The sequence below is a fragment of the Hemiscyllium ocellatum genome, chromosome 11 (assembly GCF_020745735.1).
Source record: "Hemiscyllium ocellatum isolate sHemOce1 chromosome 11, sHemOce1.pat.X.cur, whole genome shotgun sequence".
Taxonomy (NCBI): Eukaryota; Metazoa; Chordata; class Chondrichthyes; order Orectolobiformes; family Hemiscylliidae; genus Hemiscyllium; species Hemiscyllium ocellatum.
In genome coordinates, this window is record NC_083411.1 from 25,907,939 (window position 1) to 25,933,453 (window position 25,515).

At 39.8% G+C, this 25,515-nt stretch overlaps 1 protein-coding gene across 3 annotated transcripts in view; it reads right to left on the reverse strand.

Annotated features, from left to right (window-relative positions):
• Positions 1-25,515, reverse strand: part of LOC132820397 (nuclear protein AMMECR1-like) — a 121,348-nt gene that overhangs the window by 56,831 nt on the left and 39,002 nt on the right. For all 3 annotated transcript variants that reach the window (XM_060832484.1, XM_060832486.1, XM_060832485.1), the window contains exon 2: positions 6,378-6,488. In XM_060832484.1, coding sequence (XP_060688467.1) covers positions 6,378-6,488 — 111 coding nt within the window. The remainder of the gene's footprint in view (positions 1-6,377; positions 6,489-25,515) is intronic.

The following is a 25,515-nucleotide window of genomic DNA, read 5'->3' on the forward strand; positions in this document are numbered from 1 at the left end:
TAATATTGGTTCTACTGCCATTTGGATAGCATTCTAAATATGATCTGGAGGAGGATCAATGGACAACAACTTTTAATTCTACTTTTCCTCCTCAAATACTGTCAGACCTGCTGAGTTTCTCCAGCAGTACCTTTTTGTTTCAGATTTCTAGCACCTACAATACTTTGTTGTATTCTAAATATGGTAGTTTGGACAATAAAAAGCTTCCAGATATTCCTAGGACCACCAACTATGCAGTCTCCCATAACGCAGAAGGTCAAATGGAAACAACGTTCAGTTTGGTCTCTGTAAACTTAACGAAAATGGAAATCCACCTACTGGATGATAATATCAGGGGCATTTTTAAAATAAATGCTTTTTTATAAAATTGTTATTCATCTTTCAGTGATTGCTACAAATATTTGAACTACATTTACTTCGGATTGTTATTAAAAGGGAGACAGTAGAAGAAGAAGAAGAAATCTTAATGAATTATACAAGGTTCTTAAGTGCCTCAATAGTGTAGAGGCAGACAGGTTGTTTCCCCATTGTGGGAAAGTCTAGGACCAGAAGTCATAATCTTAACACTAAAATGGTTACCCACTCAACACAGAGATAAAGAAGGAATTTCTTCTGAGGACATTGAATGTGTGGAATGTTTTATTGCAAAGGACTGCTGAGGTTGGTTTATGATGTATATTCAAGGTTAAGATAGGCAAATTTTAAATCAGTGAGAGAATCTAGGGTTATGGGATAAGATGGAAAAGTGGTATACAGGATTATCATATCAGTTATGCCATTGAATGTTAGGAGGCAGCTGATGAACCACATTGCCTACTTCTGCTCCTACATCTCATGGTCTATTGGTATAATTAGAAACATGGAGAAAATTGTTGCTCATTTCTCCATTACAACTAAACTGTCACTGCAAGAAAGTGAGGGGATTTACAACAAATGTACATTATTGAAGATGATCAGTATCCTTTGACAATTATTTGCAATCTCAAGTTCACAGTCTATTTCTGCACATAGTCCACCATGCATTTTTCTGATAGCTCAAGGTCCTTCAAGTTAATATGCGCCGTTGGTATATTTGTAAGTGACCAAAGAGAGTGGGAAAACAGGAAACACGTGGCCACATTTACACTTGGGTCACAACTGAATGCCCAATCAGAAGCTACCTAATTATTTCTAATGCAAGAATAGACAGAACATCTGTAGGCTTTGCTGGAAATACAAAGCAAACATTTTTTTAAAAAAAGTTACGATCTAAGGTGGCTTTAAAGAAATAGTGTAATTTTACGTATTGTTTTGCAAAGCCTAGTCTTCAATTATTAAAAATTCAGCCACTGTCAAAGGCTTTGCTAGCAGACCCATGCCAAGTTACCCTCAAAGATAGTATGGTTAGTTTCATTGAATATCCTTATGTGGGAAAAAAAAGGATTCAGAAAAGTGGGAGCGATAAGGTCGAAGTTCTCTCTCCACTAGCCATCCAAAGCAGGCAGGTGATAGTCTAGTGGTAACACAGAGTCAAAACCTCAGTTACGCTCTAGAGGCCTGGGTTCAAACCCTGCTACAGCAGATGGTGGAATTTGAATTCCACAGAAATAAATCTGGAATTAAGAATCAATTGAGGACCCTGAAACCACTACCTATTGTCGAAAAAGCCCATCTTAGAGATTTATAGCTCAGGTAGAGGTTCAGGTTGTAAGTTTGCTCGTGAGCTGGAAGATTGGTTTTCAGACATTTCATCATCATACTAGGTAACATTATCAGTGAGCCTCTAGCAAAACACTGGTGTTATGTCCTGCTTTCTATTTGTGTCTTGGTTTCTTAAAGTGGGTGATATCACCCACCTGGGACAGTGAGCCTCTGGTGAAGCACTGGCGTTATCAAGTATGGTGACAAAACATCTGAAAACAAACCTTGCAGCTCAGCAGGCAAACTTACGACCCAAAACCCAACTGGTTCACTAATGCCCTTCAGGCAAGAACATCTGCCATCCTCAGCTGGTCTGGCCTATATGTGACTCCAGAGTGACAGCAATGTGGTTGACTTTCAATTGCCCTTTGAAGTGGTGTAGCCAACTATTCAGTTGTATCAATCCTTACAAAATCTCAAAAAAAATGAAATTAAACATATCACCAAACATCAAACAAAGCGCCGAAAGGACAAAGACAGAAATAGCCCTGTCAACCTGCAAAGTCCTCCTTACTAACATTTGGGGGCTAGTGCCAAAACTGGGAGAGCTATCTCACAAACTAGTAAAACAACAGTCAGGCAGTCATATTCACAGAATCATACCTTACAGACAATGTCCTAGACTCCATCACCATGGCACCAGCAGGGCAGACCCAGCAGAGGTCGTGGCGCAGTATAGTCAATAGGGAATTACCCTATGAGTCCTCAACATTGACTCATGATGTCTCTTGCGTTCAGGTTAAACATAGGCAAAGAAACATCCTCCTGATCATCACGTACTGTCCTCCCTCAGTTGGTGAATCAGTACTCCATGTTGACCAACACTTGGAGGAAGCACTGAGGATGGCAATGTACAAAATGTTCTAGGAGAAAGTGAGGACTGCAGATGCTGGAGATCAGAGCTGAAAATGTGTTGCTGGAAAAGCGCAGCAGGTCAGGCAGCATCTAAGCAGCAGGAGACTTTCCTGAAGGGCTCATGCCCGAAACGTCGATTCTCCTGCTCCCTGGATGCTGCCTGACCTGCTGCGCTTTTCCAGCAATACATTTTCAGCAATTTAAAAAATGTACTCGGTGGGGGATTGCAACGACCCCCAATAAGGGTGGCTCAGCAGTAGTATTGAGCGAACTGGTTGGGTTCTAAAGGACATAGCTATCTGACTGGGTCTGCAGCAGGTGGGGAGGGGAACCAACAAGAGGGAAAAACATACCTGTCACATCCTTACCAATCTGCCTTCATTAGTCAGAATATTTGAATATAGGAATTGGGACGTCATGTTACAGTTGTACAGGACATTGGTGAGGCCACTTTTAGAATGGTGCATACAATTTTGGTGTCCTTCTATAGGAAGGATCTTGTTAAATTTGAAAGGATTCAGAAAAGATTTACAAGGATGTTGCCAAGACTTTAGGGTTTTAGAGTTTTAGGGGAAAGGCCGGATAGGCTGGAGCTTTTCTTGCCTTGGAGCATTAGGGGCTGAGGGGTGACCTTAGAGATTTATAAAATTTTGAAGAACATGGGTAGGGTGAAAAGCCAAGAGCTTTGTCCTAGGGATGGGGAGTCCAAAACTAGAGGGCACAGGTTCAAGTTGAGAGGAGAAAGGAAAGGATTTCAAAAGTACCCGAGGGGTAACTTTTTTCACACAGAGGGTGGTGCGCATGTGGAATGAGCTGCCAGAGGAAGTAGTGGAGGCAGGTACAATTACACTATTTCAAAAGGCATCTGGATGGGGACATGAATAGGAAGGGTTTATCTGCCGGCTGCAGACACATCTACCCCTGATGGTTTTGGTACAAGTGACCACTGCACATGGACTTTGAGAATAACCTCCATTGTGTTTCAGTGCACTAATCACTGTGCCAAATGGGGCAGACGTCAAACAACTCTAGCATCTCAAAACAGGGCATCCATGAGGTGATGTGGGCCAACAGTAGAATTGTATTCAAAGCAATCTGTAATCACATGGCTCAGCATATCTCCAACTCAAGCAATACCACTAAGCCAGGAGATAACTTTGGCTCAATGGAGTGTAGAAAGGCATGCCAGGTAATGCACCAGGCAAATGTGAAAATGAGGTATCAACCTGGCAAAGCTACCAAATAGGTATATTTGCATATCAACCAACCCGGTCTACTGTCAATCAGTAAAGTGATGGAAAGTGTCATCAACAGTGCTGTCAAGCAGCACCTATTCAGCAATTTCCTGCTCAGTGATGCCCAGTTTGGGTTCAGCCAGGGCCACACAGCTCCTGACCTCATTAAAGCCTTAGTTTAAGTATTGACAGAAGAGCTAAATTCCAGAGGTGAGGCGAGTGTGACAATCCCTGACGTCAAGGCAGCATTTGACTAAGTGTGGCATCAAGGAGCCCTAACAAAACTGGATCAAAGGGTATCAGGGTGCAATTCTTTGATGGTTTGAGTCATACATGACACCGTGGAAGATGGGAGTTAGTTAGCTCAGCTCCAGGACATCTGCAGGCATTCTCAGGGTAGTGTCCGAGGGCCATCTTCAGGTACTTCATCAATGACACTCCCTCCATCAATGTCAAAAGTGGGGATGCTTGCCAATGACTGCACAATGTTCAGCACCATTCGTGACTTCAGACAAGCAGACCACATTCAAATGCAACATGTGGACAATATCCATGCTTGGACTAACAAGTCACAAGCAACATTCATGCCATACAAATGCCAGCTGTGACCATCACGAACAAAACACAATCTAACATCACTGAATCCCCCACTATCAACATCCTGAAGTGACCAGAAACTCAACTGGACTCACCACATAAAGTGGCTACAAGAGCAGATCAGAGGCTAGGAGTACTGCCGTAGGTAACACACCTGACTCCCCAAAGCCTGCCCACCACCTACAAGAGGCACAAATCAGGACTGTGATGGAATATTCCCCACTTCCCTGGATGGATACAGCTCCAATACTCAAGCTTGACACCATCCAGGACAAAGTAGCCTGCCTGATTGTCACAACATCCATTCCCTACACTACTCATGTTCAGTACATACCGTTGCTCTCAACAGAAATTGAAAAATCCTCAGAAAGCACCTTCCAAACCCATGACGACATCCGTTTTGAAGGATGACAGCAGATTCATAGGAACACCACCAAAATGAAGTCGCCCTCCAAGCCACTCACCATCCTGACTTGGAAACATAATAGCTGTTCCTCACTGTCGCTGACTGAGAATCGTGGATTTCCCTCCCTAATTGCATTGTGTGTCAATCCACAGCAGGTGGATTGCAGCGGTTCAAGGAGGCAGCTCACCAGTACCTTCACGGGAAACTAGGGACAAGCCATAAAATGCTGGTCAGCCAGCAACACTCACATCCCACAAAATAAATTTAAAAGAATTCAGTGTTTACGTGAACTTTCAGAATGAAAATAATTACTAAGGATTTGATGAATATTTAGAGTAGTTATTTACATTTGTTAATTGGATAGTCAGGGCATTTTAATCAATCAATATAAATTCTGCTCTGTGAATTGACCCAAAAAAACCATGCTATTATAGCATTTAATATAGTAAAAATATCAATTCCATGATTTTCCTTTCTTTACATTCCTAGGCAACAACACTTAACCACATGTGTAAAAGGAACACAGACTCCTGGTGTTGATTTATGGTCAATTAACACATTTTAAGAGTGAGTTACATCACCAGTTGTTGTGAAGAACGTCTTGTGTTAGAGATTTAATACTACTGATTTCCTGTATTTGAAGGAATAACAGAATGCTCATCAAGTAATTGATCAAGCAGAGATTATTGAAGAGCGCATGAACTCAACATTTAGTGAGCCATTTAGGCTCCTTCGGGTTCCGGACTCAAGATCTTAAGGTGAGCCATGGCCAAACTCCTTAGAAGCTTTGTTTGCACTTTGCTAAGTATAATAGAATGGAATAAACTGGCTCAGCTTCTAGTAATTGGAGGGAAAAAAAAAATTTTCCTTTGCCAAGCAGAAAAGTTTAGTAAATCTATATGGATGGAGATCTCTTCTAAATAAACTTAGTGTCAAACAAATTTTAAATAAGAAACTGCTCAAAGTAGACTAAATGTGATTTTTGAATCACAGAAACAACTAGCAACTCTATGCCATACCTTACTGTACTTGGGCTACAAAAGAACTGTGTGTGGGACAACAAGTCAGCAACTCACATACTGAGGACACGCAAGAAACCTCTATCAAAACTCGAGTTTCTTCATGCTTACCAAGTAGTTTGTTTGTTCAATTGAAATGCAACAGTGACAGATGTTGCTGGACTATAAGCTAGGATAATTTAATAAAATTTGTATACACACCCATCTTATGAATTATCTAGATGAGCTTTTGAACTGGTTAGGAGAAAGTGAGGACTGCAGATGCTAGAGATGCTGGAGATCAGAGCTGAAATTGTGTTGCTAGAAAAGTGCAGCAGGTCAGGCAGCATTCAAGGAGCAGAAGAATTGACGTTTCGGGCATGAGCCCTTCTTCAGGAATGATTCCGAAACGTCAATTCTGCTGCTCCTTGGATGCTGCCTGGCCTGCTGCATTTTTCCAGCAGCACTTTCAGCTATTGAACTAGTTATCCATTTAATGATCATATTTTAAACAAACATACCAATGTGTGAACTTAAGAATTATTGGCAAACAAGTCACATAATACACGTGCTGAAATATAAGAAAATAAAGCCTCAACAACTCACCTGGTAAGAGTGTACTCCCTGAGTCCTGAATGTAGGTTCATGGCAGAAAATGTACCTATGCACCCTCGCAACCGTTTATCGCGGCCAATCTTCCACGTCACAAATAATGGGCTGGAAAATAAATACAGCATTAAGCATCAATCGTAATAGATGTTATTTTTTACAAGTTTCAAATCAAACTAAAATGCATGTTACCTGCCATGCTTCAAGTTTTTAAATCTAATTTTCCTCCTTTTGATAATCTGTTAGTTGAACTTTTACAGTTCACTTTTACCATTCAAAAGTGCACCACACGTATTATTTAGCAAATATTTATACTTCCGCCACTATCTCCATTCTTGGAACAAAGTGGCAGCATCAGCCATAATTTAAAGTTAGTGGTTTAAAATAACGACCTTAAAAAGTTTTACACTTGCATTCAAAATCAGGAACTAAGGATATTAACAAGCTACTTTCCATAAAGCACTTAAGCCATACCAGTTTATGCTGGGCAATATGCAAGTCATGAACAAATATAGTCAATCTTAATGCAGAAATTTAATTGCAGATACCAAAAGGCAATATAGGAAACCCTAACCATTAAATCAGGCTGTAATAATAATTGGTTTGATCACATTCAAAGAATTCATGAATGTAGTCATACCCCAAAGTGGAACCAATGTTATTTAAGCAATTTGTGATGCAGGGTATAGATTTATATAAATCTCTTCATATCATTTATTTGGATTTGGATTTTGAACTAGTGACATACGGGTCTTCTTTAGGTCTAAGGAATGAAATGGTTTCTGGAGCCATGGCATGCTTTTTTAAAGTAACAGTCTGAAAGCGAGAGCATTTGGGAGACCAGTGGGAATTTGTTCACACTAAGAGAGTTTACAAGCTAACAAAGTAAACAGTGTAGTACATTAAGCTTTCAAGTAGGAGATTCTGGAATTGATCTTTTGGGCTTGTATGTGAAAGCTTTGGAAGAGGTTAGACTCTTTGTGGTGAGGCCTTAAAGCAACAGTTAAATTAAGCCTTATTAATGTGAAATAGAATGGAATTTTATTTCAGAGAGTCTTGTAAAAGTACAATGACTGCCATTAATGGGCTTGTACTTTCCTATGCATTTCAAAATGCATGCCACTTCAACATATCACCTTGCTCCCTGGCCAACATTTGTCTCAGGCATGCTGCGGTGTTCCAGCAAAGCTCAGTGCAAGCCAGAACACAGTATCTCATTTTTAGGGACCCTGCAGCTTCAAGACTCAATATCCAGTTCAATACTTTTAGGGCCTGAGCACCTTCTTCCATGTCCTTCTCCGAACTCCCACACACCAGGCCTTGTCATCACATGGGTTGCTAAAACAATGATCCCATTGCCAGCTACTAATAGTCCCCATTAGCTTCTATTGATTCGCCCAAGTTGACCAGTATCCATTCTTCTGCTCCACTGTTCTTTTGCTTTGGGAATCATTTCTACCTATTGTTTACTCCTCATTGTTACCCAATTTCAGCACAAAAGTCAACATACTCATTGTCACAATTAGTTCTGAAGGGTCACTGGACCAGAAATGTTCACCCTGCTTTCAGTCCACAGATGCTGCTGGACCTGAGTCTCCCCAATAATTTTGTTTTTTGTTTCAGATTTCCAGCATCCCCAGTTGTACTTTTTTTTTGAAAACTTGTATGATTAAACAAAACTATTTTCATTCTGTTTCATCTTCATTTCTTTTGAAAATAAACTTTTATTGGATGAAAGTCAATGAAAGACCAATGTGTTAAAACTAAAAAGAAACACAAAATAAGATTTATCAAGCTAGGTTTCAGTCCAGGATCTGACTTGTCCTATAACATCCTGACAAAGGGCTTCTGCCCAAAACATCGATCTTCATGCTCTTCGGATGCTGCCTGATCTGCTGCGCTTTTTCAGCGCCACTAGTTTTGACTATAAATAACATCAGCTGACATCGATAAAGTTTGGAAACCTAAAAAAGTTTTAAAAATCTACTATACTAGCTTATCGTATCATTTTGAAGTACTGGGAATGTAATGTTTAAAGATCCCTTTGAGTGATTCACTACATGTTCGATTGTGTACCTGTCCTTTGACAGACTGACACCGGAAATCACAGCGGGCACCTGGCTACTTCCGAACTGTCAAAATCGCCTGGAACCACAAGTGTGTATTTTGCTCCCAGCCCTGGGCAAAGATATTTGTTTCCCTGAATAAGACCGTCAGCCCTGGTTACAGATCTTATTAACTGCCTCTTGTTCCTATTAACCTACTTCCTTACCTATTAACAAGGGTATGCGAAGACCAACAATAAGACCAATACCAGATCCTATTATCTACCTCCTTACCTTTGAACAGAAGATTGCGAATAATACAGGAAGAAATGTTCACATGAGTCTGTTACTGTGTCACAGGAAGATAGTAATCACTAGTCATTGTAAGATTAAGAAATACCTGTTTAAAACAATATAGTTGCAATCGAACAGCCATGGAATTTAAGAACTTTGTACTAGTCAGACCTGACCTAGATATAAAATATACTGCCTGTATGTAATATTCAGAGGTATGTCAGGGAGCGTCATCACAAGGTGGATCCGGGACTCCTTTGGTGTCACCCAGGATCTCACGTCGGCTGTTCAGAAACAAAGTGTCTACTTTTGACCTGAAACTGGTGCTATCCGGACTTAAGAGTTAATAAGATCATAGCAATAACAAATAAATCTTTAACTATTTTCTGCAATTGACATGTGGGCTAAATGGTTCAGACTAGCTTGTTTTTGATAGGTCAAAATCTAAAAATCTGCAAAATGTATTTCTTAATTTTGGTAAATATATTAATTTTATACAAAGTGTCATTCACAGTGAGGCATGCAATTAGGTGAAGCCATGAAGACCTTTTTGGTACAATTCCATATCAAAGTAATGAATCAAGTAAAATACTGTTTATATTAAGGTTTCACAACACTGGCTGATCAGATTCAGTAAATGCAGATTAATCAGTACACAATAATTATTTTTAATCAAATTTCAGAAGGAGGCAGTTGCTGGCATGACATTAAAATGTGAAAAATCATTAAGTGCAATCGAAGGGAGGATAATTGGCAAATACCAATTCAAAACTAAAGCTTACTGGAAACTCAAGTTTCATATTTTTCATCAAACAATCATGGATAAAATATGCAAAAGCTTATTGACTACTCAATCATGGGTTTGGTGTGCTATTGAAAAGGTCAGCATTTGCTGCCCCAATCCAAATGCCTTTGACGAGGCACTGGTGGGTCACTTCCTTAAATCATTGCAATCATTGTATACCTGCAGCACTGTTAGGGAGGCAGTTACAGGATTTGACACAGCAAAAGGAACAATGATGTAGCTCCATGTAAAACTCAGGATGGTATATAGTCTTAAATATCTACTGGCCGAACAAAAACAAAATAGTTGTCAAAACAAATAATTGACTTGAACACATTGCTACGTGATTTGCCAAATATTTTGTGTGTGTTATGTTTGATGAAAATCCCAGCTCTTAAAAGAGAAAGAATATGAAATTAACTCGATTGCTGAATATATTTCTCAAATTCTCTAGTGGCTGGTTCCTCGGAAGTGAAAGTGAAAGTTACCTTCAACCCACAGGTTGATATCTCAGAGAGAGATCTGGTGGCATGATTAACTGGAGGGTCACTACACTTTAGGCAATGGGCAAGGTTGAGGTAATGACGTCTTTATGGTTACCTCAGTTGGTAATGTGAACCTGTGCTGTTGCAGGTCAGTCATTCTGCGTTGTCAAACTACCCACTTAACTGCAGAATACTTGAGCTCAAGGCTATCAAACATTACCCATAAGATAGTTCTACATCTAGTAACATTAACAATTTTACCATTAAGAGCTCCCCAAACACGAAACCATGAATTCTTAAGATCTTATGTTAAAATTACTGTTAAGAAATGATACTACCTATTCACTATTAGCTGCCAGAGGATGTGGTGGAGGCTTGTCTTTACCGCCCTTCTTAAAACAGTGGCACCACGCTTGCCAACCTCCAGTCTTACAGCACCGCACCTGACTATCAGTGATACAAATATCTCAGCAAGAGGCCCAGCAATCACTTCTCTAGCTTCCCACAGAATTCTCGGGTACACCTGATCAGGTCCTCGGGATTTATCCACCTTTAACCGTTTCAAGACATTCAGCATAGTCAGGAAAGCTATTGGAGTAAGGATGTTTTGCTACAGTTATAGAGGACCATGGTGAGGCCACAACTTGAGTATCGTGTACAGTTATGGTCTCCTAGGCAGAGGAAGGATATTCTTGCTATTGAGGGAGTCCAAAGGCTGACCAGACAGACAGATTCTTGGAATGGCAGGACTGACATGAGGAAACACTAGATCGACGAAGTTTTTTTTTAAATTTCAGCAAATACAAAAAGGGGGTGGGGGTATCTTACAAACAAAATCTTGAAGGGACTGGACAGGCTAGATGCTTGAAGAATGTTTCCAAAGTTGAATAAGGGGTAAAACATTCAGGACTGAGATGAGAAAGCACTTCTTCACTCAAGAGTTGTGAACCTGTGGACTTCTCTCTCATAGGAAGCTGCTGGGGCCAGTTCATTAGATATATTCACGAGGGAGCTGGGCATGGCCCTTCCAGCAAAAGGGATCAAGGATTTGAGAAGATTTGTAGCTCAAGTTATGGATCAGGTTGTAAGATTGCCCACTGATCTGGTAATTTGTTCACTGATGTCTCGCTAGGTAACATCAGTAAGCCTCTGATGAATCATTGGTGTTCTGTCCCACTTGTTATTTGTGGGTCTCTGTCTGTTGTGGCAGGTAATATCACTTTCAGTTCTGTTTGAGGGGTTGGTAAATAGGGCCCAAATCAATATGTTTGTTAATGGAGTTCCGATTTGAATGTCAGGCTTCTAGGAATGTGTGTGTTTTTGTTTAGCCTGTCCCAGAATGGATGTATTGTTCCAGTCGAACTGGTGTCCCTATTTGCCTGTGTATGGATACTAGTGATAGTTGGTCCTGTCTCTTGGTGGCTAGTTGGTGCTCAGGCATCCTGGTGGCTAGCTTCCTGCCCGTTTGTCTAATGTAATGTTTGTTGCAGTCCTTATAATTTCCATTTTGCTGGTTGTTGGTACAAGGCCCTTTAAGTTCATCAGGAGCTATTTAAGTGTAGTAGCGCCCAGAGACTCTAGCCACACTGCCATACATTAAAGACATCTCTGAGATGACGACCATACTACTCCAGCCCCTAGTGTCATGGAAGCCCACAAAGCTACCACCACACTGAAGTAGCTCCTGATGAATTTAAAAGGGCCCAGTACCAAAGGAAAAGCAGAATGAATGTCATGTACAAAATATCCTGCAAGGACTGCAAACATTACACTGGACAAATAGTAAATCAGTAAGCAAAGATATAAAGCAGAAAGAAAAATGTCTAGAAAATAGATAAAATGATCTATTCAGAGATTAATTTCATATCTGAATGCAAGTAATCTAGTAAATCAGATGAACTGAGGGCATAGTTGAACATATAGAAGTGCAATATCATTGCTCGTACTGAAACATTAAAATAAAACAGAAACGATAATTTATCAGGATTTTCAGATCAACAGAAGGAGGAATAAAAAGGGAGTGTCACCACATTTGTGAAAGAACAAAAGAATGAAACAATGAAAAAAAATCAAAGCAGTGAAGACAGATATAAAAACACAGAGTGCTGGAGAATCTCAGCAGGTCTAGCAGCATTTGTGTGAACTATCAATAAAGGTGCACTGCCAAAAGTTCACTAAGTCTGCTTAGACAACACATTCCAACCACACTACCACTGCTACTGAGGCGGCGAAGGACAGCAGATAACACTACAAGCTCCACTGTAAGCTACTCACCATCCAGACTTGGAAATATATTAGTCTTTCACTGTTGCTGGGTCAAAACACCAACACACTCCCAATAGCATTGTGGGCGTATCCATCTCAAACAGACTAGTAATTCACCTTCTGAAGAGCAACAATGGATCAGAATTAATGTTGGCCCAGGCAGCAGCACCCACACCCCAAGAATGAATGAAAAAAAATAAAAATACAGCACAGATAGAGGCTATTTGACCCATCAAACCTGCAATGATTCTCCAGAGACAATCACACCCAAACCCACCACAGCCTCACTCTATCCCCATAACCCAGTACTAATCAACCTACCTTGCACACCACAGCACAATTTAGCACAGCCAATCCACCCAGCCTGCATAAGGATGCATGGTGTTACAGGTAATGTATTAGCATAATACAGGATTGGTTAACTAACAGGAAACAAAGTGGGGGTAAATGAGTGCTGCCCTGGTTGGTGATCAGTGACTCAGGGATCAGTGTTGTGACTGCAATTATTCACAACTTACATAGACCATTTGGAGATGGGGACCAGGTGTCAAAGTTTGTGGATGACACTACATTGATTGTTAGAGCAAAGTGCACAGAGGACTGTGAAACTTTGCAAAGTGACATAGATAGTTTAAGTGAGTGGGCAAAGGTCTGGCAGATGGAATACAATGTTAATAAACGTGAAGTAATCTATTTTGGTAGGAATAACAGTAAAAAAGACTATTATTTGAATGGTTTAAAAAAACTGTAGCATGCTGTTGTGCACAGGAATCTGGGTATCCTTGTGCACAAGTCAAAGAAGGTTGGGCTGCACGTGCAACAGGTAATTAAGGTGGCAAATTGATTTTTGTCCTTCATTTTTAAAGAGATTGAGTATAAAAGCAGGGAGGTTATATTGCAGCTGTAAAAGGGTGCTGGTGAGGCCACACCTGGAGCATTGCGTGCAGTTTTGGTTTCTTACTTGAGAAAGGATATACTGGCACTAGAGTGGGTGCAGAGGACGCTCACTAGGTTGCTTCCAGATTTGAGGGGGTTAGCTTATGAGGAGAGATGGAGTATATTAAATTACAATGCATATAATTCCAGAAGAATGGGGGGATATATTATAGAACATATTAAAATTAATAAAGGGAATAGATAAGACAGAAGCTGACAAAAGGTTGAGAGATGACTTAACTGAGACATGTAAGAATCAGAAGGTTAGACAGAGTGAACAGTGAGAGCCTTTTTCCTCCAATAGTGGTGGCTAACATGAGGGGGCATAGCATTAAATTGAGGAATGATAGATATAGGACAGGTGTCAATGGTAGTTTCTTTACTCAGTATAAGGGGCATGGAACACACTGTCTGCAACAGTAGTAGACCTGCCAACTTTAAAGGGTATTTAAATGGCCATTGGATAGATATATGACTGAAAATTGAATAGTGTACGTTAGATGGGTTTCAGATTGTTGCGCTGACCTGTGAAACCGTCGAGGGCTGAAGGGCCTGTACTGCACTGTAATGTTTTATGTTTAAGAAGAGAGGATGTTTCCACTGGCAGGTGAAACTAGGACAAGAGGACATAGCCTCAAAATTAGGAGCAGCAGATTTAGGACCAAATTGAGAAGAAACTTCCTCATCCAGAGGGCTGTGAATCTGTCGAATTCCATGCTCAGCGAAGTAGTTGAGGCTTAATTGAATCTTTTTAAAACTAAGATAGATAATTTTTAGAATAGTAAAGGAATTCAGGATCATGGTGAGAGGATGGATAAGTGTAGCTGAGGCCACAAAAAGATCAGCCATGATCTTATTGAGTGGCAGAGCGGGCTTGATGGGTTAGATGGCCTACTTCTATTTCTAATGTTCTTAGAATGGTGGGTGGAAACCAGAGCACCCATTAAAAATCCACACAAACACTGGGAAAACGTTCAAACTCCACACAATCACCCAAGGCCAGAATTCCTGATGTGCAAAGCAGCAACTTTATCACTTTTGCTGGAATGAAATGCAATTTCACCAAACTACTGAAATTGATTGGCATTTATCTTTTGAGTAAACAATGAGTGTCAAAGAGGTAAAAGGGGTGTCAAGATTGCCTTGTAGTCGAAGTTAACAGACTCAAGAAGCAAAATTCTTCTTTTCAGTAGCAGTAGTATGTACCAACTGCAAGACACACTGCAGAAATTCACTAAAGCCCTTTTAACTGGGAGGCAGTGTCATAATGGTATTGTTATTGGACTAGGGGCTCATGCCCGAAACGTCAATTCTCCTGCTCTTTGGATGCTGCCTGACCTGCTGCGCTTTTCCAGCAACACATTTTCAGCTTGTTACTGGAGTAATTGTCCAGAGACCTAGACTTATGCTCTGGGAACAATGAGTCAAATTTCACAATAGTGACTATGGGATTTGAACCTATGATAATTTGAAATAATAAGCTAAATAGTGCCCATGAAACCATAATCAACTGTAAAAAGCCTATCTGGTTTACTAATGTCCTGAATATCCACATCTGGTCTGGCCTACTTGTGGCAGGATATGAATAATGGTCATTCTCTCATTAAGAGAGAGGCGCTAGTAGGAATCCACAAGGTTCAGAACCTGGTTGTTCACTATATATTTTGTTTGGAGTTAGGGACTAATATTTTCAAATTTGTGGATGATACACAGCCAAGTGGGAATATGTACACTGAGGTAGCTTCAAGAGAACTTGCGAAGGCTCAGTAAGTGGGCAATATAGAATATAGTGTGGGAAGAGATGAAATTATCCACCTTGGTAGGAATAGCAGATGTGCAAAGTATTTCTAAAATGTGGAAAAGGTTGATGTACAAAAGGGACCCTCTGTTCTTGTCAAACAATTCACTGAAGGCTAGACTACAGGTGCAGCAAGTTACAAGAATGGCGAATGAAATATTCTCTCTTCAAAGTCATACCAGACTCAAAATCATAATTCTGTTCCTCTCATCATAGATGTTGCCAGACCTGATGAGTTTCTCCAGCATTCTCAGTTTGAAGGATTTCCAATGTCTACATTATTTTGCATTAAGTTAAAATCTTGCTCCAATTATAAGAATTTGGTTATACTACATCAGGAGTACTGTGCGCAATTTTGGTCTCATATCGGGAAAGATGTTTCTGCTACATAGGGAGTACAAAGGTTAACCATACTTGCTCCATGTGGTGGCTGGAATGTCCTGTGGAGACAGATTGGGCAATCTTGGTCTCTAGACTAAGAATGGGAGGTGATTTCATTGAAACATACTAAATACTTAAAAGGGAGAGATAGGTAAGACTGCCTCTTGAGAAGTCGAGAACCAGGATGCACACTTAAAAATAAAAGGGGAATGCCACTTGGGTCCTAGATGAGCAGAAAACTTGTTTACTCAGAGGTTTGCGAACCTATGGAATTCTCTATCAAGGAAAGGCTGCAGAAGTGCAGTTTTGAGTATGTTTTAGGAACCGATCAATTGATTTCTGATTACTAGTGTCATAAAGTTATGGGATGGGATTGGCAAAGCTCATTGAAATGTCCGAGCGGCCATCATTTTACCAAATGTCAGGCAGGTTCAACAAGCTGAATGGGCTACTTCAGTTCTTACAACAGAGCAAAGAACTGAACAAGATTTGAGTGAGGGAATTAAAGCAAAATTTATTTGTATCTTAACACCTTATTCACTGCAAGCATCTTACAGTATTTGTAAACAAGTTCATTTTTAAAACTTGCAACCATCTAAATAAATTTTTCAGTAAATCTGTTTTAATATAAAATCAGCCCTTAAGTTTAAGATTACCACAGGAACAAGATAAGTATCATAAATTACTACCAGTATTGTTTAACACAAAAATCAATGTTTTCAACTTCAAGTGCATTTGCCTATTTAAAATTGTAATAAGCACCAATTCTACTGCTTGGAAAAGCACAAAATGCATTTACAATAGAATCACAGAATGATAAGCACAGGAGGCCATTCATCCCTGTATACTTGTGCTGGCTCTTCAGTAGAACTACATATTTAGACTCACTCCTACACTTCCCAAACACTTTTGTCCCCTACCTTTACAAACTTATCCAATTTTCCTCCAAATTTACAACTAAAGTCTCCACCATTGATTGAAGCAGTATATTCAGGACTATTACAAATTGCCATGTTTTCAAAAAAGGCACTTTTCTCCCCCAATCGCAATAAATTTAGTGACCAACTCATCTCTCAATCAGTTTGCCCTTATTTATATTAATGTTTCACATAGATTAAACAACTCAAATCCCTACTTTAACAGTTTTGTTCTAGCTTTTCCTATCTCTCCACCAAGTTGCTATCGCTCTTTTCTTGTACCCTTCCAATTCATTCTTCTCCAAGGTCTTGCCTTCTTTCAAGTGTCATGCTCAAAACTGAACACACTACTCCACCTAGCTAGGCCTAACGAGGGATTTAGAAGGGTTTAGCATAACTTCTATGTTTTCATACTTAAAAACGGATTTCAAATCCTGGTTTTAAGTATCAGCTTTGTCAACAGGTGATACCATTTATAAAGACTTGTGTATACAGCTACCACTCTCTGGCAAGCACTTTGAAAATATATCATTTCACTGACATTGCATCTCCTTTTCAGAATAAGATGTGCTGTCATTTCTAATTTTCAATGGCCAATTGGTAAAAGTTATCTTGATTGCTCCAATGCTACACTAACCTTGGCATTCCACAATCATATCAGAGAAAATGAGGCTCCTTTGTATTCTACTTTCCAACTAGATCCAGTCACTACTGTCAACACCATTCTCACTTTAAATGAAACAATCCATTTTTCCCTCCTGGTTCCACAGCTTACATTCAATTACTTTACCTGCTTTTTTCAAAACTGCCATGACCAGCCTCAAAATTTGATCTTTACCCTTGAAAATCTTTCTAGTCTTGAACTTGTCGTTAGCTTCCAAATCCAAAACCATTTATCCTTGACTGAATCTCTGCAATAATATTTCTGCTCATCACAATACTGCAATCATCCAAACAGAAAACAGAAAATTCACGCGATGACTATTCACACTGCCCTTCATGCTCTTTGATACTTAGAGGAAAGATGTTGAGGAGTTATGCTATAATAAATCTTTGACAGTTATCACTTGGTTTCACCCTTCCCTACTTAACAGTGAACAGTGTGTTTCTAGAAATAGCTTCTTTGCCCAGTCACGTCTTTCATCTCCCAAGGATCTATTCTTGACTATTCGTCTATTATCTAAGTTGTGACACTTGGCGAGAATCTAAAAGATATAAGGTGAGTTAAATGACATCAAACCTATCCATAATTTCCTGATCCCTTCATTGCATCAAATTGCCTAACATTCAGTCCATATTAAGTTGTCATTTCCTCCAAGACTTGGAGGAGCAAAACCAGTGTCTTTGGCTCTTGCATAACCTATACTTTGCCAATTCCATCAATTGTTCTCCACAGGCAACATCTACAGTTAAACAAAAATGTGAAAACTTAACTGTGAACCAGAACTGAGCACCCAAACCACATCCCCCCCTCTTCATAACTTAAACCATCACCCAGTTCCAACAATCATACTATCTACTACTAAATCATCTATACCTTTACATCTTTCAATTAAGAATTCCAATGCCCCGCTGACCACTTTCAAATCTACAAACATTTAGTTCATTTAAAATTGTATATGAGGGACAGTCATCCATCAATTAATTTACACTGATATGTGATTGACAGACATCTCAAATTAACAATTTAAACTAGCATTCAATTTCTTTCATGGACTTGCACCACCCCCTTCACCACCTTTACCAGTCCTTCAACTACCTCCCTAACTGACCAACTGTGTTCCTAAAATCCCTTCACACCACCCTGGTATCAGAGTGAGCCATCTGAAAAATCAAACTTTGGAAATCCCTCCTTACACTTCATTTCCCTAGTCTCCCTTGAAGACTCTAAAATTAACCTCTGATTAAACGTGGTCAATGCTAAGAATAACTCTTCCTTCGGTTCAGTTTTCTGATTGCACTGACATGAAGCACCTTAGAGACTTTTGAATCCATGTTATCGTTGCTCATCTACTCTGGCATAACAGAAGCAGATAAGTAAAGCCGAGCAATAATTATTGTAGCAAGAAAGACACCTAAAGCTGTTAAATGACAATTGCAGGCACACATAGGTTTTAAATGAGGTGCTTTTTGAGCTCAAATACCTTAAGAAAATGTGAAAGCTATCAAGCTTTAAAATAATACACAAGCTAAAGTTGGAATCTATAGAATTGAATTAAATTACTTACATGGTTAGAAAATTGGCTGAATGTGAGTAGTGGGTAAAGATCACGGATAGATACGTTAATTGACAATGAAAGAGTGGTGCTCTCAGAGGAACACAGTGTCAGACATGAACAATTCACTATATTAATAGAGTGTTATTGGGACAGAAACTGACATAATTCAAATTTGTTGTTAGCACAAAGATAGGCAGCACTAAGCCATATAAATGAAATAACATTGCAAATAAAGCAAATCAAGTAATTGGGCAAAAATATGACAAATGTATTTCAAATGTGAGCAAACACAAGGTTATCCATTGGACAAAAGTAATACTTCAGCTAATGAAAACCCTGGTTGGAAAACAATTTGGATACTCAAGTTAAAGTGCCAGATCTTACAAAGAATATGTGCACCTTAGAGGAAGAGCAGCACAAGCTTAACAGAACAATACTTCCAAGTGTTATATTAGGGAACATTGTATAAACTAGAAATGTTCTTTCTTGAATTTAGACAGTTAAAAGGCTTCCATCAAAGCCTTGGAGGTATTAAGGGAGTTACTACGTTAGGGAGTTAAATTGTTCGATTGTTAGACATATTGAACTAGGAAACAAATTAAAAACTGATCTAGCACATTGGTCAGCAGTGACATTAGGAGAAATCTGTACGTAAAATGGATGCTAGATTTTTGGCTCTTTTCTCCCAAAAAGCAATTAATATGGATCAATTGCTAATTTTAACAAACCTATAAAATTTAATTCTAAGGGGTATGGAGCTGTGCCAGGTACATAGACTTAGACTTATTTAATGTCAGAGGTAGCTTGAGGGGTTAAATGGTCTTGGATTAGTGGTGCTGGAAGAGCACAGCAGTTGAGGAAGCATCCAACAATAGGGTGCTGCAGGCAGCATCCAAGGAGCAGCGAAATCAACGTTTCGGGCAAAAGCCCTTCATCTGCTCCTTGGATGCTGCCTGAACTGCTGTGCTCTTCCAGCACAACTAATCCAGAATCTGGTTTCCAGCATCTGCAGTCATTGTTTTTACTGGGTTAAATGGTCTATGTCTGTGCGTGCACAAATAATACATTCATTGAAACAGGGAACATGTAGGAAATAAGTAATTTGCAGCAATACTGCATCTCTCATGCTGTCAAAACATCCCAAAACACTATACAGATAACTAAATCAGGAATTAGTGAAGGGAAATGGAGAAGCCAATTTTCACACAGTGACCTGTTTTAGCCATCAAGATGTTTAGCTAAAATATTACAACTGATCACTTTTTGTTGCCCTTATGCAAATAGCCAGGCCAACAAAAGACACACTTTATTCACATTAAACAATGTGAATTTTCCTAAAATATTCAAAAATATTTATATTAGTCATTTACATCTGTATTGAGAATGTGTATAGGGTATAAGCAGACAGGGAAAGAGTTAAGTTCTGAGTTGTGAAACAAAAGGTTCAGCTGAACATGACTCAGATCAGATAAGAACTTACAGGTAACAATGGGATGCTGCAGGCAAGGATAATAGGTTAACAAGGTGGAAAAGCATTCATTATGTAGAGCCATTTAACAATATTGGACGAATTCAGCATGTGAGGTCAGTTTAACAACATGAAAAATATTCATTATGTGAAGTCAGTTATTCATTGTGCAACATCAGATGGCTTAATCTTTATTATTGACACTGGCTGATTGTCAGTCTCACAATTTATATGTATGTTGCCTTATCTGGAAGCTCCTCCCTGTAAATGGACTATATAGTTAATTGAGAAACTGCTGTCTCAGAGAAGACTGACTCATGCTCCTGTGCACATGGGCAATTGTTTTCTGTCCCTCCAGGGCCCGGAGTAAAGATGAAGGAGATAAAACTATATTGTCTCTGAGCATTTTGCTTTGACTGAGGGGGGTAAAATGGGACGATAGTGTGGCACATGGAATGTCGAGTTGTGGTAGACATCAAGCAAAAGGTCTGAGGGCAGAGTACAACCAGATCAGGAGAGCTCCTTTCGGGTCCCTACCTCTGGGCTAGGAAACCCAGAGTTAAAATTGCACCTGCTCCAGAGGTGTGTCATAACAGATTTCTTTAGTAACTATAAATGGACTAAGACAAAAATCACAATTCAGACCCCGTTTTTGAGCTGTTTATTCTGCTGTAATTTTTTATGCAACACATTTGCAAAACAATGACATTTAGCAAGTTGTTATCTGCTTCATGGGTTTCTTTCAATCCAGTTTAGTCAGAAGAACAGAATAATAGATTATCTAGACTAAAGAGAAACTATGATGTCTAGGTGTTCAGAGGAATGCTGGTATCCTTAAACATTGAAAAAAAGAGATATAAATGGTAGGCCATTCAGTCCTTTGAGCTTGCTCAACCATTCAACATGATGGCATGATTACTCAGTGGTTAGCACTGCTATCTCACAGCACCAGGAGCAATTCCAGCAATGGATAACTGTGTGGAGTTTGCAGTCACCCAGTGTCAGTGTAGATTTCCTCTGGCTGCTCTGGCTTCCTCTCAGTCCAAAAATGTGTAGGTCTGGTGCCCATCAGATCCAGGCATGTTCAGGCTTTGGTGGATTAGGATTACAGATATAGGTTAGGATAGTGGTCTGGGAGAGATGCTCTCAGGAGTGTTGTTGTGGACTCGATGGGCCAAATGGGCTGTTTCCACACTGCAGAGATTCTGTTCTGTGGCTGACCTTCCAATGGAATCCCCATTCCTGCTTTCATGATCCCTTTAGTCCCAGGACCTATATCTAACTTCTTGGAAACGTTCATTTTGTTGGTCTCAAAACAATTTGCAGAGAATTCTACAGGGTTACCACTTGCTGAGTGAAGTTTGGGCTATTCTTAGACTGTGATCCATGCTTCTGGATTCCTGTCATCTGGAACATCTCTCCTGCCTTTACCATATCTAGTCCTATTAAAATTTTATGGGCTTCTTTCAGGATAACTCATTGTTCTAAACACCAGTGAATATCACCCAAACCAATCCACTCTCTTCATATCCCAGTCCTGCTATCCCAGAAATTAGTTTGGTAAACCTTCTTAGCCTCCCTCAAAAGCCATAAAATCTTTACTCTGACATGGAGACCAAAACTTCACAAAATATTCTGAAAGGTTTGGTTGTATGCTACCTAAAGAGAAAGCATGCAGTTTTGGGCTCTGTACATAACTAAGGATGTCAATTCTAGGAGGGGGTGCAATGAAAATTCACTGGAATAACTCCTCAAATAAGAACAACTAGAGTTGTGTGGTCTTACAATTCTAGAGGATGATAGGAAATGGACGACGATCTCATTGAAACACAAGATTCTGAGCATGTCAAGTTAATGCTGAGATGACATTTCAAATCTTTCAGGATCTAAGACTCGTGGTATCTATCAGGGTAAGAGTGTCAGCCATTTAGAAACATGATAAATTTACTAAGGAGCATTGTGAAGTTTTGGAATTCATATGCTAAAGGACTATAGACGCTTAAGCATAGAGTATATGCAAGATGGAGATAAACAGATTTTTAAGAGAATCACGGGTGCATAGTGGGAAAGTGGACTGGAGGTTGACAATCAGCCTTGATTCTGCTGAATGGTGGAACTGGTTTCAGGAAACAATGTTCTTCTGTTCTTGTTTGTGTTATGGTCTAATTGAAGTTGAAGATCTGCAGGAGAGGATAATTGCATAATCTGTTTTATATAATGACTATTATATATTTGCATCTGTTTTAGTAATGGGTTTTTAAAATAGAAGGCAATAAATAAGAACACACCTTAACTTAGACTCTGCTCAACATATTTTCTGACAAATAATCCAACTTGAACAAAACCAGAGTGAATGAAAAATTGCAGAGCTAATAATTTCCACTTAGTTTCGAATCTGGATAGCAAACTGGGCTCCGACTAGATGTTAGAAGTCTTGGGTCAGAAGTATGCAACCATTGCACAAGAGGAAGATATCCTAACTACTGAAGTTCAGAAACTTCAACTGAACTTTGACCTTTGTTTGGAATGGTCAAATAAATGTTGTTATCATTGATATTTTGCAAACAGTAACTTCATTGGCATCATACCCTTCAAATTGCAGAAGACAGATTTCTCCAAGCACAAACCTTTTTAAACATTAATCTTACGAGGTGTATGGTGGGATATAACTGCAAAAGAATTTGTATCACTGTGCCAAATACCTTGAACCAGAAACGACAAAGCTTTCTATTTTCCTGCATTTTAAGTTGCCATTAATCTACTTGGCAAATTATCTAGGTTTGACGAAAGGTCACTGGACCTGAAACGTTAATTTTGATTTCTCTCCACAGATGCTGCCAGACCTGCTGGAGCTTTTCCAGCAATTTCTGTTTTTGTTTCATTTCCAGTATCCACAGTCAAGAATGTGGTGCTGGAAAAGAACAGCCAGTCAGGCAGCCTCCAAGAAACAGGAGAATCAAAGTTTTGGGCACCAGCCCTTCGTCAGAAATGCCCTTACAGTATCCTCAGCTCTTGGTGTTTGTTTTTTTTTTAAAAGATATTTTTATTAGAAATTTAATATTTTGACAGATTTACAAAAATAAACAGAACTTTCAAGCACAAACATTAATATAAAAATAGATCTTAAATATATCATCAAAATTCAAAGGAATGATACTAAAGAAGAAAGAAAAACAATGAAACTCAGTTAACTACTAATCTAATCCACAATTATCCAGAGTGTATAGTTGAGTCACTTACATCCTTCAAACAAGAGAAAATGTTCTCCAATACACTCATAACAGTATAATAAAAAGGAAACTATTTCCAAACAATAAGAACAAAAAAAAATAAAACATGTTTGAATGGAGATCCTCCCCCTTGTTCTCAGGGGGCCTTACTTCCTTTCTAAAGGTCCACCATATCCTCTCCCAAACAGTGTCCCACCCTTGACCCGGGCGCTCCTTAATAGGATTTAGATATAATACCGAGCTAGAGTTAACAGTGAGCGCCCCACCCCCACCCCTCCCCACCCATACCTGAGTATATCTGATAGCATCAATGCCACGTACAAACACACAACTATAAAATTACAACTCCAACAAATTACAGTTAAGTATAATAACATAAAATAGCAAGGGAAGACAACCCTGCTCCCAGAAGCAAAAGTAAAGTAGAGTAAAGTATCCATTTCTCCCCACGGAGTGTGGAAGAGGCAAGCCAACATAAATTGTCTCTTACGATTTATTTAAACGAGTCTAAAAGTTCCTTAGCCTCTTCTGGTGATCTAAAATTATACTCGGATCCTTCGTGGTTAAAGCATAACGTCGCTGGGTAGCGTAAGGTGTATTGAATATTTAAGTTCCTTAGACATTTCTTCACCTCATCAAACGCCTTCCTCCTTCGTGCCAAAGCCGGGGAGAAGTCCTGAAATAACAATCTTGGATCCTTCATGGATCATAGCTTTAGGAACCTTTCCAAGATTTCTGGAGGCATCCAGGAGTATCTGCCTCTCCCTATAACTCTGCAGCCGGAACAGGACCGGGCGTGGGCGCTGGTTTGGGCCAGATCCGCGTACTGCGACCCGGTAGGCCCACTCCACCCTTACCCGATCAGTTTCAGCCCCCAGGTTTAAAAGCTGGGGTAGCCATCGCTCCAGAAATACTACTAACTGTCCTTTCCCTTCTTGTTCAGGGAGGCCCAGAAGACGGATATTCTTTCTCCGATTTCTATTATCCAGGTCATCGATGCAAAATTTCAAAGGCCCTGACTCTCTGCTCCAGAGCTCGCACCTGTTCTGCAGCTGTTTGTGCTGCAGCCTCGGAGGTCGTGGCCTTTAGCTCCGCCCCCTTCACTCGGCCCTGTAATTCCTTGAGAGCCTGGCTGTGCTTTTGTAACTTTTCTTCGAATGAGTTCCATCTCTGTCTGGATTCTGCGATGAAATTGACGAGTGTCGTTTCCAGCCTGGCAATCATCTCTTCAAGGCCTGTTTTTACATCAGCTGCAGCCGGAGGAGGAGAGGAGGGTGGGGGAGGGGTCTTTGTTTTCTGAGAGCTGCGGGATCCCTTTGGTTTACTCATTATCCAATTAATATTAAACTGCTTAAATATAATAGTAAGCAGCTAATTAAGGTTAGAAAATTTTTTTGGGTGGTTTGGTAAGTGTGGTGGGGGTGAGTAACTCACTTTACCCAGGTTTTGGGAAGAGCACTGTAAACTCAGACTTGCTGAGTCGCCGCCATCTTGGATCTCCCTGGTGTTTTTAATTGTACTGTCTACTTGGCTCAGGGTAAGATTCTCAGCCAAGTCAAAGAATGATGGATTCTGAAGAGTTGTCGTCACTGGACCAGAAAGCTTAACTCATTTCTGTCCACAGGTGCTGCCATATCCAGGGTTTTCCCAGTAATTTCTGTTTTGCTTCCGATTTCCAGCATCCGTAGTTCTTTCGTTTTTTTGAAAGTACTGGATACTGACATGGGTTTGGACCTGACAACATTCCAGACAACAATAGTAAAGATTTGTAACTTGCCTAGCCTAGTTGTACAAGTCCAGTTATAACACTGACATCTACATGAAAAGGTTAAAAATTGTCCAGGTATGCTCTGAACACAAAGCAGGATAAATTGAACTTTTTACTGCCCCAGTCTAATCAGTAAAGTGGAAGGGAATTGTTAACAGGGCTATTCAAGCACGGCTTGCTTACTGTTATATTTTACTTGACCAGGACCACTCAGCTCCTGCTCTCATTACAGCCTTAGGTCTCAAACATGGACGCGAATATTGAATTATAGAGGTGGCGAGACTGACTGCCCTTGATATCAAAGCCATATTTAGCACTGTGGTGTCAAGGAGCCCTAATAAGATTACAATCAATGGGAATCAGGTGAAAACTCTCCATTGGTTGAGACACAACTAGCAGAAAAGGGATGATAGCTATGATTGCAGTTCAACCATCTTAACTCCACAATCGCTGCTCAGGAGTTCCTTAAGATAGTGTGCTGGGCTCAACCATATTTGGCTGCTTCATTAACTTCAATTACTTTAATGCTAGGAGTGTAATAGGCA